Source organism: Labrus mixtus, chromosome 14 (genome assembly GCF_963584025.1).
Source record: "Labrus mixtus chromosome 14, fLabMix1.1, whole genome shotgun sequence".
Lineage (NCBI taxonomy): Eukaryota > Metazoa > Chordata > Actinopteri > Labriformes > Labridae > Labrus > Labrus mixtus.
Window position 1 is genome coordinate 28,004 of NC_083625.1, and position 15,674 is coordinate 43,677.

A 15,674-nucleotide genomic window follows, 5' to 3' on the forward strand; every position below is an offset into this window, starting at 1 on the left:
GGAAATCAGGGAGAGAGAGTAGGGAACGACATGTGGGAAAGGAGCCACAGGCTAGATTCGAACCTGGGCTGCTTGCCATGAGGACTACAGCCTCCATACATGGGGCGCGCGCACCAACCACTGCACCACTAGCCCCCCCAATCCCTTTTTCAAGCCCGGCGCAGTCTAGGCCTGTGAAGGCTGTTTCGTCATGAGCCGGGGATCCGGCCAAAGATCTCTGCCTTTTAATAAGGCAGTATTTCTTACCACTGTAACTTTTGCTGCTTTGCTAAAGTGCTCATGATGGATAGGCCGGGTCTTTGTAATATAGCAATAAGTAAGGTCTTTTACCTGCTTTTTGTAAAGTGTCTCCAGATAACACTTGTTATGAGTTGACGCTATACAAATAAAGATTGATGGATGGATGGATGGATGGATGAATGGGTGGATGGATGAATGGATGGATAGACGTCGGTATTCTGGCAGACAGACAGGCAGGTTGGCAATCAGACAGGATAACAGATTACATAACAACAGACAGACAGACAGACAGACAATAACAAAGACAAAAGAGAGAGAGACAAGACAGACAGAGAGACAGATTAAGGGACTGACAGCCAAACAGACAGACAGACAGACAGACAGACAGACAGACAGACAGACAGACGTGTCAGGAAAGTCTCAAAATAAATCAGAGTTTAACTAGTTCTTATGTTTTCATGAGTACAGATTTGACAGATGTTTTTAATCTATAAAGTTGTACCCTCTAAATAATACAAAGACAAACACACCAGACGTAAGTTGTCTTACAAAGCTTTCTGAAGGTTAATAAATGATGTTTAATTCATTCATGTGTTAATAGCTGTAAAGCACTGTGTTCAGAGTGGTTCTGCTTACAGATGTTTCATAGTCGATTTACCCACTTTTAAAATGAGACGTGTCTGAAGTTAAGAAACACTCCATAAACAGTCAAAACTGAAGAGAGTTTATTTCACACAGCTACATACAGGATCACTGCATCTGCAGGTAAATACTACAATTTGGTCTGCAGAGTGTGGCTAACGTTAGCAGTGTTAGCACCTCCAGCCTTAAATCCTCCCTGCAGGTTGATGTCCACATGTCTGTGCTGAAGGTGGTTACTCATCGTTCTCTGTATATGGACTATATAAATGTATATATACAGTATATATCCTACACATAACTTAATCTCCACTTTCTAGATCAACGTCCTGACAAAGCGCTCCGTGATACGAGACACGATCTGTATTTGTTCCTGTTGGTTTATATCCTGTAGAGTGAGGAGAGCCGACCAATTAACCGGAGCTACAGCCCCCACTAATGGTGCGCGGCTGTATTACAGGTCACACCAACATTTGACCAGCATTGAGGTCATATAAATATATTAATATTCAGTTTAACAGAGAAATAATTCTGGTGCTAGTTAACGTGGATGACGACTAATCACGTCATATGCTGAGTACTGCTGTATTTAAAGTATTCCATTCTGTGTTTTAGTGTAAAGTAAATATTCCTTTTCCAATATTTATGGTGACAACATTCTTTAACTCCCGATGGTGGATTTTTGATTCTAGATAAATGCATCAGGTGTCTCTCCTGTAGTGGAGTCACCATAGTATCAAACCTTTTTCACTGAGCGATGCAGACTCAGTAAATGATGCTTTCCAATATATTTACATTTATTTTGTGAAATAAGAAAACATCTTCAAACTAGATCATGTGTGAATCTGTGGTATTTATTTTCCTTAAACTTTATAAAGGTGCATCACACCATCTACTGTCCTGGAGTGTGTATAAAAAAGCATTAGATCATTCAGATAGCCAACAAACTCTAGAGAAAAATTACTTTCATGTTTGTCTGATTATGTAATTTCTCACAAAAACAGATAAAACAGGACACTAACATTGACCCCACACTGACGGCCCCCCTGCCCGGACATTCAGAGTGTACCTGAGAGGTGATCCTTTGGGCGTTGCCACTCCGTAACCTTTAGAGTCCAGGTTACCTCCCACTTTCATGGTGTCGCAGGGCTTCCTCTGCTCGATGTACTCGTTCATGGAGGACTCCAGCAGGTAGGCATACTTCCCCTTTGACTTCCTGACTCTAATCACACCCTCATTAGTGTTTTTGACGAACACTGTGGGGTCTGCGCTCCGCATGTAGGACCACATCTTCTCAAAAACTGCTATCTTTGATCGCTGACATAGGAGTAGATAGTGAAGACAACAAAATATGTTTATGACATGAAGGTCTTCCTTTAACTCTACCGGCAATTTTGGATGGTTTAAAGGTTTTCAATATCTAAACCGTAAAATAGCCACGCTGCATAAAAATATAGAGCACATTTTGACAAATCTTTAAAAAGATCTCCAATACAGAAAGAGCATAAATTCAAGTTTTATTATAAAAGTTTATTGGCTGATAGAGATCAACAGTGGAGCCATTAAACCATCGTAAAGGAAGTGGACACAAGACTTCCTGTCTGCATTTCTATATTCCAGAATGAAAACATAATTTAACATCAATGATGGATTTTGATTTAATGTCAGTCAATCACTCATTATTTGTGTAAAAAATGTCTTAAAACAAAACTTGAACTCCTTCAACCATCTTATTTGATCATTTCTGTCTCTAGGAACTTTTAACATGAAAAATGTGTAGAGAATGATGATTGGATGAAACAACAGGGAGAACTCACCTTGAAGAACTCTTTGGTGGAGCCTCCGTCCAGGGTACCATAGGCGATCTCCGTCTGCTTGGCCAAGTCCTCTGAACCCTCTATAGGGGAAACCATCCTCTCCACGGTGAGGAAGGCTGCCAGGTTAGCTGTGTAAGAGGAGATGATGATGAGGGTGAAAAACCACCAAACTCCTCCAACGATTCGACCTGATAGTGACCTGGAGAAAACAAGGAGAAGAATGCAATACGAAATCTGTAAACAAAAACCTCTTTGTTTATTTTGTGCATCTCCGTCCTGTAATCAAAATGACATATAAGTTATGTTTGTGATGAAATCGAACAAGTCAGTGTGTGAGGTTGGCTGAGCTGCAGACAATAATATGTTGACTGTTTTTCTATATTTACTACAGTAGGTGTAGCCTGCAGGGACGCAGCAAACACCAACGTCTATACCTCCAATCAGCATCAAATACATCGACACATTCACACTCGGAGAGCGTTCAGCCCTGCAGGCATGACCAGTCAGTCTAAAGGTGACCCTGTGACACACACACACACACACAAACACAGACACACACACACAGAAACACACACACACACACACACCACTTACGACATCATTGATACTACGTCCATGTTATTATACCATAAATGGTCTTGAGCTTAACCACAGTAATGATTTCATTGATGTAACTTTTTTCATTTTTAAAGAAATTTGACACCAGCTACCGTCTAAAATAGTAACAACTCATCCCTCATCGGTTAGGAGGAGGCGGAGCTTATGACCTATACTGCAGCCAGTAGATTCATAAGTTTAAAGGTCACATATTATTTAAAATCCTCTTCCCCATGTTGCTCTAACTCTAATATGTGTCTCTAGTCCGTCTACAAACCCCCCAATGATGAGAAAAGTCCATCCTCGCCGTCTTTTACCTGCTCCACTTTTCAGAAAATGTGTGCTCAAACAGACCGTTTGGAGATTTCCCCTTCATGACATCACAAAGGGCAGTAGCCCCTCCCCCAGGTGGGTTTGTGTTACACTGGTAGAAGAGGAGGAGAATATGTGACCTTTAATGTATGTAATATAATAATAATTTATTTAAGGTGACATCTGACTGGGACATTGTTTTAATGAGGCTGAGAGAAAAGACATCAACACACACACTGAGACACACACACGCACAAACACACACACACACACACACACACACACACACACACACACACACACACACACACACACACATACACGTTAACATGGAACATGTAGAATCCTGGGTGACGTGCTGCCGGGTTAGCTGTATGTTACTGATGTGTGAACGCCCGAGGCTGTCTCTATGCTGGATCTGCTGAACGCTGTGCGTGTGTGTGTGTGTGTGTGAGAGAGCGATGATATGTCTGAATGAATAAGTGCAGTATTTATATATATCTGTGAATTTATGTATGTGCCTTTGAACTTCTATGTTTTGGGTACGGCTTGTCGTCTCTCTCTCTCTCTCTCTCTCTCTCTCTCTCTGTGGCGTTTCCTTTTTTAAGGTGAGCATGATGTTCAGGTGAAGGTGTTTCTGCAAGTGTACAGGCTTTAGAGCATGTTGACGACACATGCTGCTTTATGGACGTCCTCTGTTATCATCTTATGGTTTATGAGCCACAAGCAACAATTTTTGTACCCAAGGGTAAATATGTTATTACCCCTCCCCTCTTCCTGGTCTCTGACTCTAAATGGACCATAATTGACTAAATGAACGTCATGCTGTGTGGAAAGAACTTGAGATAACAGACTGAGAGCATAAAGTTCTAAAAATGTTTACCTAGGGAATTAATCAACATTTTATCAGAACAGTCAGGGTCTGATTCTCTCAGAATAAATCTCTCCATAACTGGTTCCTATCTGCTCCGTCTCTTAGTCTCACTCTCCAAGACAACAGTTTATTTGAGGAGTTCCAGTCAGGATTTAGAGTCCACCATAGCACTGAGACTGCACTAGTTAGAGTTACAAATTATCTACTTCTAGCCTCAGACAGGGGACTTCTGTCTGTGCTCGTCTTGTTGGATTTTAGTGCTGCTTTTGACACCATTGACCATTGGATCCTGTTGTACAGACTGGAGCATTTGCTTGGAATTACAGGGACTGCTTTAAGTTGGTTTGAATCCTACTTATCAGACCAATCTCAGTTTGTACATGTTAATGATGAGTCCTCTATGCACACTAAAGTTTGCCATGGAGTCCCACAAGGTTCAGTGCTTGGACCAATTCTTTTTACATTATATATGCTTCCTCTGGGAAATATTATGAGGAAACACTCCATACAGTTTCATTGTTATGCAGATGATACTCAGCTTTATGTATCAATGAAGCCCGATGGCACCAATCAGTTATGTAAGCTAGAAACGTGCCTTAAGGACGTTAGGACCTGGATGACCAGAAATTTTTTGCTACCTAACTCAGACAAGACTGAAGTTATTGTGCTAGGCCCTAAGAACCTCAGAGAGACTTTTTCTAGTGATTTGACTGTCCTTAGTGACATCAGCCTGGCATCTAGCACCACTGTTAGGAATCTAGGAGTTCTTTTTGATCAAGATATGTCGTTTAGCTCTCACATCAGTCAAGTTTCAAGAACAGCCTACTTTCACCTTCGTAATATATCCAAGATCAGGAATATCCTGTCGCAAAGTGATGCAGAAAAACTAGTTCATGCATTTGTTACCTCCAGACTGGATTATTGTAACTCTCTTTTGTCAGGGTGCTCTGGCAAATCTCTAAAGACTCTTCAACTGGTCCAGAATGCTGCAGCTCGTGTACTGACCAGAACCAGGAAATGGGACCACATCACTCCTGTCCTGGCTTCTCTGCACTGGCTCCCTATACAGTCTAGAATAGAATTCAAGATCCTTCTTCTCACCTACAAAGCTCTAAATGGCCAGGCACCATCTTACCTGAAGGAGCTACTAGTGCCGTACTGTCCCTCGAGAGTGTTGCGGTCCCGGAGTGCAGGCCTGCTGGTGGTACCTACAGTCTCCAAGTGTACTATGGGGGGTAAAGCCTTCAGTTATCGGGCTCCTCTCCTCTGGAACCGCCTTCCAGCCGGGGTCCGGGAGGCAGACACAGTCTGTATTTTTAAGAATAGACTTAAAACTTTCCTTTTTGATAAATCTTATTGTTAGGGCTGGTGCTGGTGTAGACCAGCTCTTAGTTATGCTGCTATAGGCTTAGACTACCGGGGGAACTGGCACCCTGAGCTCCTCTCTCTCTCTCTCTCTCTGTGCATATACAGTACATCATATTACTGCATGTATCTATCTATAAATCTCAGTCACTAACCACCTACTTTCCTGGGAGCTCTTGAGCTCTCCTAGGGTCCTCAAGATCGTCGGTTGACGGCTTGCCAGAACAACCCCCACCCCACCCCTACCCCCTCCCCACCGGATCGTGGGTTGGCGGCCTGCCAGAACAACTATTACAAAACATAGAAGTTCAAAGGCACATACATAAACTACTAGCTATTGATTATAGCTCTGATGATATTCAGATACAAACACAGTTAGCTCTTGTTAAGGTGAATGTGGATGAAGTGTGGACCCGCTGACAGCCCCGGTCTGATTCAAGCCCCAGTTATATTCATATATCCATGAGTCATATTTACAGAGCTTTTATTTTGAAGGCACACAGGGGTGGAAGTGTTTTTCTGATCTCTGGAAAGTTTGAGCGTCACATCTCTTATAAATACTTAGCAGACGCTCATTATTCACTCTAACTGCGTGGCTGTTAGTGCCCCCTCTCTGTGAGTTACACTCCTTTTACAATGAGGCAGATTTACAGTGAAAGAAGACCTACCCTTTAACAAATGAAGGGTTAGGGTTAGGGTTAGCCTAACCCTAACCCTAACCCTAACCCTTTGTGAGTGTTTCTGAAGACTGATGAAATAGGACGGGGTCTTTTTGACAATTTTGATTGTCAAATGTTGAATGTGCGCAAAAGCAGCACAATCTTTCTGTGTATCAGGCACACAGACTTTTTTTATCACAACAAGTTGAGTCGCCCCCTGCTGGGCATTGGAGATAATGCAGGCTTACAGTGCTGCTGTTGGCTTCACTGTACGGAGGATGCTACTTGGTTTAATACAAAGAAACTCCCAGCATGTAGGGTCGACAAAAGCAGCCGCCTCTCATTGTTCGATCTCTTCACGTGTGGTCTCCCTACACCAGAGGATACCTCTCTTCACAAGCTTCCAGCTTCATGGGAGACACGCATTCCAACCTGGCCTACCTCCAAGGCCTGTTTTAGGAGTTTTGGCGCAATCAGTAACTATCTGGTTCGAGCACAGAGAGACTCTTTCCTATTATTCTCGTCAATGTCGGTGAACGCAACTGGACAGGAGTGCTACAGACAGCCACTGTTACCTGAAGAAGAATACACCAAGGAAAATCTACTCCTGCCCCCAGAAAGACAACTGAGCATTGCCCTTGTCTCAAATCTGACTCCTGCTGCCGTCTCTTTTCATCTGCCACGGAAACCTGCCTGAATCTGTTGATTCAACAGATTGAAGACCAACCGAAGCTTGAAAGAGTCATCAGAAAAGTGATTCCAAGTAAGGCTTTAGTCTGGGCACAGAATAGTTTAGGAAGGTTTATTCTATAACAATTGATAATTGTGGGGGCGCTGGTGGTTAGTGGTTAGAAGGCTGTAGTCTCAAGCGGGCGGCCTGGGTTCACATCCCACCTGTGGCCTCCTTCCCGCATGTCATTCCCCACTCTCTCACCCTGATTTCCGACTCTATCCACTGTCCTATCTCTCCATTAAAGGCATAAAAAGTCCAAAAATAAATCTTTAAACAATTGATAATTGTGCATTATTGTTGACTGAACGTCACATTCTGTTTATTATCTGCTGAAAGCTGCTGCATTTGTTTTTGTTGCTGAACTGCCATGTTCGCCTCTATGTGTTTTCATTCAATGCTATGCTAGTTTACTTTCAGTCAGCGGCATCTACAATCAGAAAGACCAGTGTACCTGCCGTTGAATCAAAGTCCTGAGCTCAGACCGCCACACGGCTTCCTTTGTCTTTGTCCACCATTTTGTACCTACGTGACGTAGCTTTACATGGTGCTCTCATGGTGCCCTCTATCCCCCCCCCTCTCTCTCTCTCTCTCATCTCCACACACACACACACACACATCAGCACTCACACACACACACACACACACACACACACACACACACACACACACACACACACACACACGTGCCATGCTGTTTGCTTGATAATGTTTGTTTGCTTAGATTAGTTTGTAATAGTTATTTGTTTGATTAAGTTCATTGAGTTTGGTTTGATGTTGCTTTGTTTAAATAAATTATGTTATAATTTAAGAGAGCAGCTGTTTGTGATTACTGGTGTATTTACATTGTGATATAAGCTGGGTGCGAGGGCTTTGTGTACAGATTTCACGGCTTCAATTTATTAAATATAGTTATTCATTATTAATAATATTAGTAATTAAGTAACTAATTTGAGACTGATTTTAGTGATATTTTGGTTATTTTTCCCAGGTTTCAGGGTGGTGCCCCCGAGTCAATTAAACATAGTTTAATGATATTGTTATTTATATTAATAAATAATTAAATATAATTATTAATAATATAACCAAATTTGACTAGATAAAACCCCAACAAATGGTGCCCCGTGTGAGGCCTTCAATAAAACCATCTTTATTGCACTGTTAATGCACAGTAATCTGAATTTTTAATCCTAAAAGAGATTTTTATTGAGGTAAAATTATCTTTTCTTTTGAAGATTTACCTTTCTTGCTTGTTGTTTATTCAAAGCAGACAGCAAGCTGTGGCTTAGTTTGTGTCTTTGTTGTTGAACATAATGATGCAGCCAAGGCGACTTTCTCAATGAACTAGTTTGTTGCTTTAATCCAGAGTTTTATCCTGAAGAAATGTATTTGTTTTGAACATTGACTTCTCATTTCAAGCAAAGCAGCCATCAAGTTGTGTTTTAGTTGTGTTGTTGTGTTTTGGTGAGTTGAGTAGTTTTATATTATTTTTGTGTGCTCTTTGTTGTTTGAGACAACAATTTAGCCATTTTTCCAGTTGAGCGTGTGTCCTCATAACTGTTGCATAGCGAGCTGTCTGAGAGGTGTGAGTTCCTCCCTTCCTTTGAGGACCTGAGGTGTGAATCCCTTCTCCTAGCTTCCAGGATAGACTGCAGTGATCAGTTGGGAAACTTAGATAAGATTTGCTCTTGTGTTGATCTAGCTTAGCAGCTTTGTTAACAGTAATCCACTGTTGTTCCGTTTTATCACGTAAAATGTGTACCAAGACCCTAGGTAAGCCGGGAGCTGAGACTCCTTTTGGATCAGACGACGCAGCATTGCAAGAAACTATGTGTGTGTGGGTGTGTGTGTGTGCCTGCGTGCATCCGTGAGTGTATCCGTGAGTGTGTGTGTGTTACCTAGGCGAGATGTCACAGCCCTGTTGCATAAAGGCCCCGAGAGAGAACCACAGAGAGTTAAAGATCCCAAAGTCATTGGTGTACTCTGGAGTCTCCTTCTCTTTCTGCTGGTTCTGGTTCTGGTTCTGGTTCTGGGAGTACCCTGTGAAACAATCACAAAAAAAAATCCTGGTTCCTCTGTTTGACGTGTCAAAGAAGAAAACAGGAGGACGTTTAAAGCCATGTTGTTGAAGGTGATGAGGTACCTGCAGACTGAGACGAGGACAGAACTCGTCGAGAGGAAGACGAGGGCAGAGTTTCATCTTCATCATCAGACTCGTCTCCTTTCCACTCATACGGACTGAAACGACTCACCTGAGACCCACAGGAGACACGACGACCATCAGCGTGAAATAAAAAATAAAAACACTCACAAACAAACAAAGTGTTAAAAACTGCACGGAAACGTACAAGGCCGCACAAACACCTACGAGGCCACCACGCACAATCACGTACGAGGCCGCCACGTGCAGACATGTACGAAGTGTCAGAGCCGTCACACTAAAGTCTTTTCATATTAATGCAGATTATAAAAGTATTTCTTTAACAAAAAAAACGCCTTAAACATGCTGCTTCTATTCTGAGTAACGTTCAAATCACCGACCAGAAAAAGCACCACACTGACTCCGATGTAGGCGAACACTATGCACATCCAAATCTCGTAGGCCAGCGGGTCGAGGAAGGAGAAGACCCCTGGTTTGGACTTGGTGGGTTTCTTGATCATGATGGAGATTCCCAGAGACATGAAGGGTTTGGTGAAGTCGATCACCTGCTCTCTCACCAAGGTGATGGTCAGAGGGGCGACTGCAACGTCAGCTTTCTGCAGAGAACAAGAGAGACAGAGAGAGGGAGAGAGAGAGAGGAGAGAGAGAGAGAGAGAGAGAGAGAGGGAGAGAGAGAGAGAATGAGAGAGAGGGAGAGAGAGAGAGAAAGAGAGGGGGGAGAGAGAGAGAGAAAGAGAGAGAGGGAGAGAGAGAGAGAAAGAGAGGACTTTGTATCTAGATCAATGTAGCTCTTCTTTTTTGGATTTATATTTGGGCTATTTGACTTTATTTTGAAAGCACAGTGTGTTGGTTCTGAAGTTTTTCGTTTTGTATGTCCCTGTACTGCTGTGGTGACTCTCTGCTGTGTGTTCAGAGGGTGGGCGTGGCTTCCTGGTGCTGGAGCTCCAGGTACACACTTCTGCTCCTCATTTCACAAAGTGGCTTCTTGAAAACCCTGGTTGAACCCTTCCATGCCTGATTTTTTCTGCTGCTCCTGTGGTAAAGTTGACTCAACTGTCATGATTTTTTGCATCTTGTGACCTTTTGCATCTCTTTTATTATTTTTCCTTCGACTAATTTGGATTTGTGTTAATTTTTCTCTTCCACCTGTGAACTCCAGCGCCTCAGCCACACCTCCCAGCCTCTCTCCACCTGCCTACCCCAACCTGCCCTCAGTTTATTTAAGTCTTTGGTACTTTTCATCAGTGTTTCCTGCTATCTCCTTTTCCCCTTTACCCTGTCTGCAGGCCCTGCTAGTGGGATCAGTTAGGACAAATCGTAACAGACAGTGGAAAGAGCAGGCATACCGAGAGAGTGGGAATGACATGAAGGAAAAGAGCAACAGGTCAGACTTGACCCCAGACTGCCGGCTTGGAGGACTACAGCCTCTGTACTTGGAGCACCAACTAAAGCTGGCCACACACTAGACGATTGTATCCCCGATTTTGGGCCCGATTTGCCCCTCCCGACGATCAGGGGAGAGTGTCCCGATTCAAGGCCTGTCGCATACGATTTTTTGTCAGAATAATCCTCAAGTGTGCGGTGTCACTATGATTATTTTACTGCTCCTGATCGAGTCGGAGCTTCCTGATTCCTAGTCGGCCTGCTTCAAACGGAAATATCTGCAACAGCCAATGAGAGCGAGCGGACAAGGAAGCCACCGGATGTTTTGCACTTCAACAGCAAATATAAACACAACTGAGCCCCGAGCTGAGTAGAAAAGAAGACCAGCTTGTGTCTTTATAACATCTCCTGCAAGGTGTTTGTTTTTTGTTTCTCGCTACACAACAGAGTGCACGGCAGGACAGCCAGCTGCCGACGATCGTCATTCATGTTTGTTTATCTACCAAAGTCAAGTTTAATCACGCAAATTTCTGTGACATCTGAAATTGGCGCTGTCATGGTCATCGTGGTAACAAATAGCAGGCGTGTGGTCTCACGGTCGTCTGGTGTGTGCAGTCGGAGGGTTCTAAGATTAAAAATCGGCGAAAAATGTCCATATGTCTGTGCTCTCCTACATTTTAAAAATCAGTTAGGATTATAAAATCATCTAGTTTGTGGCCAGCTTAACCGCTAGGCCATCTGTGCCCCTCTGGTGGTTTGTGTTGTGTTGGTTAGTGTGATTTGGTTCTTGTGGTTTGTGTTGTTTGTGTTGGTTAGTGTGTTTTGGTTTGTTGGTTTAGTTTGTGTGGGTTGTGTTGGTTTGGTGTGTTATATGTGTTGGTTAGTCTGGTTTGTGAGGTTTGTGTTGTTTGGTTTGATATATTTGGTTCTTGTGGTTTGTGTTGTTTGGTTGGTGTGGTTTTTGGTTTGGTGGTTTGGTTTGGTTTTTGTGGGTCTGGTAGTGTTCACATCACTTAGCACCATGTAACGTTGATGTGGTTCAGATTTCATGTTGGACTCAGCAGCTTTGATGGCCATTGTCCCAAGTTTCAAAGCTCCTTTGCACTTCTTGCCAGTCACCTCATAGTCATTGTTTGCCGCTACCTTTCATTTCTTTCATTTTTCATCTTCTAGCCAAGAGTCCTTGAACTGAATTTCCCCATCTTCTTCCCTTTTGTTCTCCTGTTAACAGTTTGTGAATACCAACATAATAAATACCATGAACTGTGATGAGCTCCTCTGTCACTCACCCCATACACCAGCTCTCCAACCATCCCATTCCACATCTTTGTTTCGGTGTCTCGTGCTCCATACTTTCCATCTCCGACGAGCTCCAGCCGGTAGGAGAAGCCGACGTGTTTGGCGATCTCCGAGGCCAGCTCAGCACAGTAACCTTCGTATCTGTCGTTCCCTACAAGCTGCTCGTGGTTCTTCTTCAGCATCATGTAGGGAGCCTCCTGCAGGCGTACAGATGGTGTTTATGAAGACAGTGCTGTCAATCACTGTCTCTGGTTTGACAAATAACGAGACAGCTAAGTTCATAACAGCATCATGACTGTGCAGTCTCACCAGTATGGTGGTGACTATATATGTTCTGTTCTGCAGGCCGTAGAACTCCTCCACCACCGGTCTATACACGGCCGTCTTCACGTAACCGCTCCTCTCGTTCCAGATGCCGATCTGAACACAGATCAGCAGAGTTACAGGTGTGCTGTTTGTGTCTTTGTCTAATATCTATCTCACATTTCTGTTTCAAACTGCCCTACACGTCATTCAGTCTTTTGTCATCCCAGTCCCTCTTATTGGGATCTGCCAAACTTCTGTTACTGCACCAAACTTCTGTTTCTGCACCAAACTTCTGTTACTCTGCACCAAACTTCTGTTTCTGCACCAAACTTCTGTTACTCTGCACCAAACTTCTGTTTCTGCACCAAACTTCTGTTTCTGCACCAAACTTCTGTTACTCTGCACCAAACTTCTGTTTCTGCACCAAACTTCTGTTTCTGCACCAAACTTCTGTTACTCTGCACCAAACTTCTGTTTCTGCACCAAACTTCTGTTACTGCACCAAACTTCTAATAGTCAAACTAACTGAGCAGCGAGCAGCAGTACCTTCCTGGGCCCTGTGAGGCTCAGCTCCATCACTGTCAGGCTGAAGTTTGTTCGATGTCCTCGCTCATCAAACTGAAGCCAACCTGTCAGTCCCTCCAGCCGCACCTGCACAGACACACACACACACCATTATAAATATGTTAGGCTCTATCAGAACGTGTGGTTAACATGTGAGATGATTTACCTGTTGCAGGGCTCTCTGTATATCGATGCCCTGACCCCAGGGAGCGGGAGGGTTCGCCAGACACTCCCCTGCATTACCACGGCGAGAGATGTCAATCCGCTGCCGACGCAGGTTCTGGAAAGCTGTCGCCATGACGGTGACGCCGTCATAGGTCAGAGCTCCTGTGTACTGAAGACGAGAATGAGGTTCAGCAGCAGACTTTTTAAATGAGAGGGTTTAAATATCTGACCTTCAAACAGGAAGCACAAATACTACAAACCACAGTTACTGTAGTTTGATTAAAATAGTTTGACGTCAGCCTCCATGTGTCCTGTTCATGCTGCTACAGATGATGCTACTTTCATTCTGAAAAATATAATTTAACAATTTATACGTATATTCTAAAACAATGGCTTTTATTTTGAAACACCAGCAAAACACTAGAAAGATTTTATTTTGAAACAGGAACAGAATGTGTTGGAGTTTGGAAGTGTTTATCTGACATTCTGATTCAGTATGTAACAAGAACTTGATTTACACACACACACACACACACACACACACACACACACACACACACACACACACACGCGCGCACACAGCTGTGCCCCCTGCAGTTTGGGGGCCCAAGGCAATTGCCTAGCTTTGCCTAATGGTTAAAGGGATACTTCACCCGTTGAAACATGAATCTGTGTTGACATTGGGTCATATATGTAGAAATGTGAAATACATTTTGAAGTTGGTGCCTTCTTGACCGAGAAAAGGCAGAAAGTGTTTTTTTTGGCTCATGTGGATGAAAGACACCAAATCCCAGAATGCACAGCACCGCAGGCCACTCCCACTAAGGTCCTCTATTTACAGACATATTTACTTCAACACATAAGACTGTTTCCTCAACTGATTCAGAGATTTCTTCCAGAAGGAATTGGTATCTGGGAAAGGCTCCTCGTTCTCACGGCCCCCCGGCTCGGGCGGCAGCAGGCAGCAGTGGGCAGCAGCCGCAGCAGCCGATGCATAAGACCAGCCTGTCGGCAGCAGCCGCCTCACCGATATATTGCGGCACGTAGAGATAGCCACGAACATCCGATTGAAGCACAAGACCTTCAAAATCCCCTTCATCCATATCAGCTTGAAGTTGAAATATACTTTTTTCACCATTATCAGCTTTCCCCATAGAGCCTGTTAGCATAGCTTCAAGCAATATGGCGGACATTAAGTTTCGATTCTGGGAGTGAGTTCCCACCCACTGATCTGTGATTGGTCTGTAGCTTCAGTGGTCGAAAATATGAGGAACTAGCGTTGTAGTCTCACCCCGCTAACCACAACAGCTTCCAGTGACGCAAAATGACGATTTTTGCGTCATCGGAAATACTCAGGGGAAAATGAGGGCGGGATGCACGACCATTCAAAAATACTACCAGGTTTCTAATGATACAAAGATTAATGCTAATGGGTGAAGTATCCCTTTAAGTCCACCACCGCACACACACCCACACACACACACACACACACACACACACACACACACACACACACACACACACACACACACGCACACACACAAACTTTTTGTTCAATTTAATAAGTGGGCTGGTTCCCATTTACTTTCCCACATACCAGGCACCGTCATGACCACAAGCTCCACCCCCACCATCACCTACTGCACGCCAACCGGAAATTCAACCCCATTTATTACAAGTGGCGGCTTTGCTGCTCAAAACTCATAACCGCTGGGATATATAAGGACATGGACTGGGCTGTGTACCCTGATCTTCCTGCGGGCCAGTTTCAGGTCTTTGCTGTCGAAGTCGAGCCAGTCCTGGTTGATCTTCTCCACGGCCAGATCGGATTGGTTCACCAGCTGGAAACCAGTCACGTTGGGCCCTAGCTTCTGAAACTCTGTCATGTTCAGGTCCATGAAGCCCTGAAACACAGACACACACACACACACACACACACACACACACACAGAGGTCAGGGTGTAAGGTGGGTCACACTCTGACACACCCTCAGCACTCTTGTGTCAGACTCACCAGGTTGTTTAGGACGAAGTGATAATTCTTCAAGTTTCTCTTCTGAGCTGCAATCTGAGCGAGGACAGAAGAAGACAAAACGATAATTACAAACTTAATCAGTGTGTGTGTCTGTGTGTCTGTGTGTGTGTGTAACCCAAACCCTATAAAAACATGTTGTCCATCAGTATTTCTGTATTCATGTCATTGTATGGTTTAGTTCATCATGAGTGTGTTACTAAAATCATACAGTAGATCTCAAGCTCCACCTAAAGCTTCACCTGAGGATTTCACAGAATGAAATTAACCGAGTAAAGAACAGACAGGAGGAACACCACCTGATCGTTTTTAATAAGTGCAGCTCTAAAGCGACTGGAGCAGCAGCTGATTCTGGAGAGGTGACCCAGCTGCAGGTTTCCTGTAGGTCGTCCCTCTCTGCTCTCTCTCTCTCTGCTTCAAACATGTCATCATCTTTAAATGTAAAATTATCTTTCTGAACCAGTTCCAGTCACACTCTCTGTGTTCTCTCGCCAGACAGTCAATTTTGAATGAAGAAGAAATTAGTTCAGAA

At 43.7% G+C, this 15,674-nt stretch overlaps 1 protein-coding gene and 1 long non-coding RNA gene across 2 annotated transcripts in view; both read right to left on the bottom strand.

The window, feature by feature from the left end:
• LOC132988758 (glutamate receptor 1-like) overlaps positions 1-15,674 on the bottom strand; it is a 78,091-nt gene that overhangs the window by 17,070 nt on the left and 45,347 nt on the right. Inside the window, exons 5-15 of the mRNA XM_061056329.1 lie at positions 15,125-15,178; positions 14,857-15,015; positions 13,113-13,280; positions 12,929-13,033; positions 12,386-12,496; positions 12,067-12,273; positions 9,775-9,990; positions 9,365-9,485; positions 9,132-9,276; positions 2,697-2,895; positions 1,949-2,196 (exon numbers count right to left, since the gene is read on the bottom strand). Coding sequence (XP_060912312.1) covers positions 1,949-2,196; positions 2,697-2,895; positions 9,132-9,276; positions 9,365-9,485; positions 9,775-9,990; positions 12,067-12,273; positions 12,386-12,496; positions 12,929-13,033; positions 13,113-13,280; positions 14,857-15,015; positions 15,125-15,178 — 1,733 coding nt within the window. The remainder of the gene's footprint in view (positions 1-1,948; positions 2,197-2,696; positions 2,896-9,131; positions 9,277-9,364; positions 9,486-9,774; positions 9,991-12,066; positions 12,274-12,385; positions 12,497-12,928; positions 13,034-13,112; positions 13,281-14,856; positions 15,016-15,124; positions 15,179-15,674) is intronic.
• Positions 3,534-6,298, bottom strand: LOC132988805 (uncharacterized). The gene is made up of 2 exons (XR_009675863.1): positions 6,176-6,298; positions 3,534-4,589 (listed from the first exon to the last, which is right to left on the bottom strand). It is a non-coding gene; the product is annotated as an uncharacterized LOC132988805 (long non-coding RNA).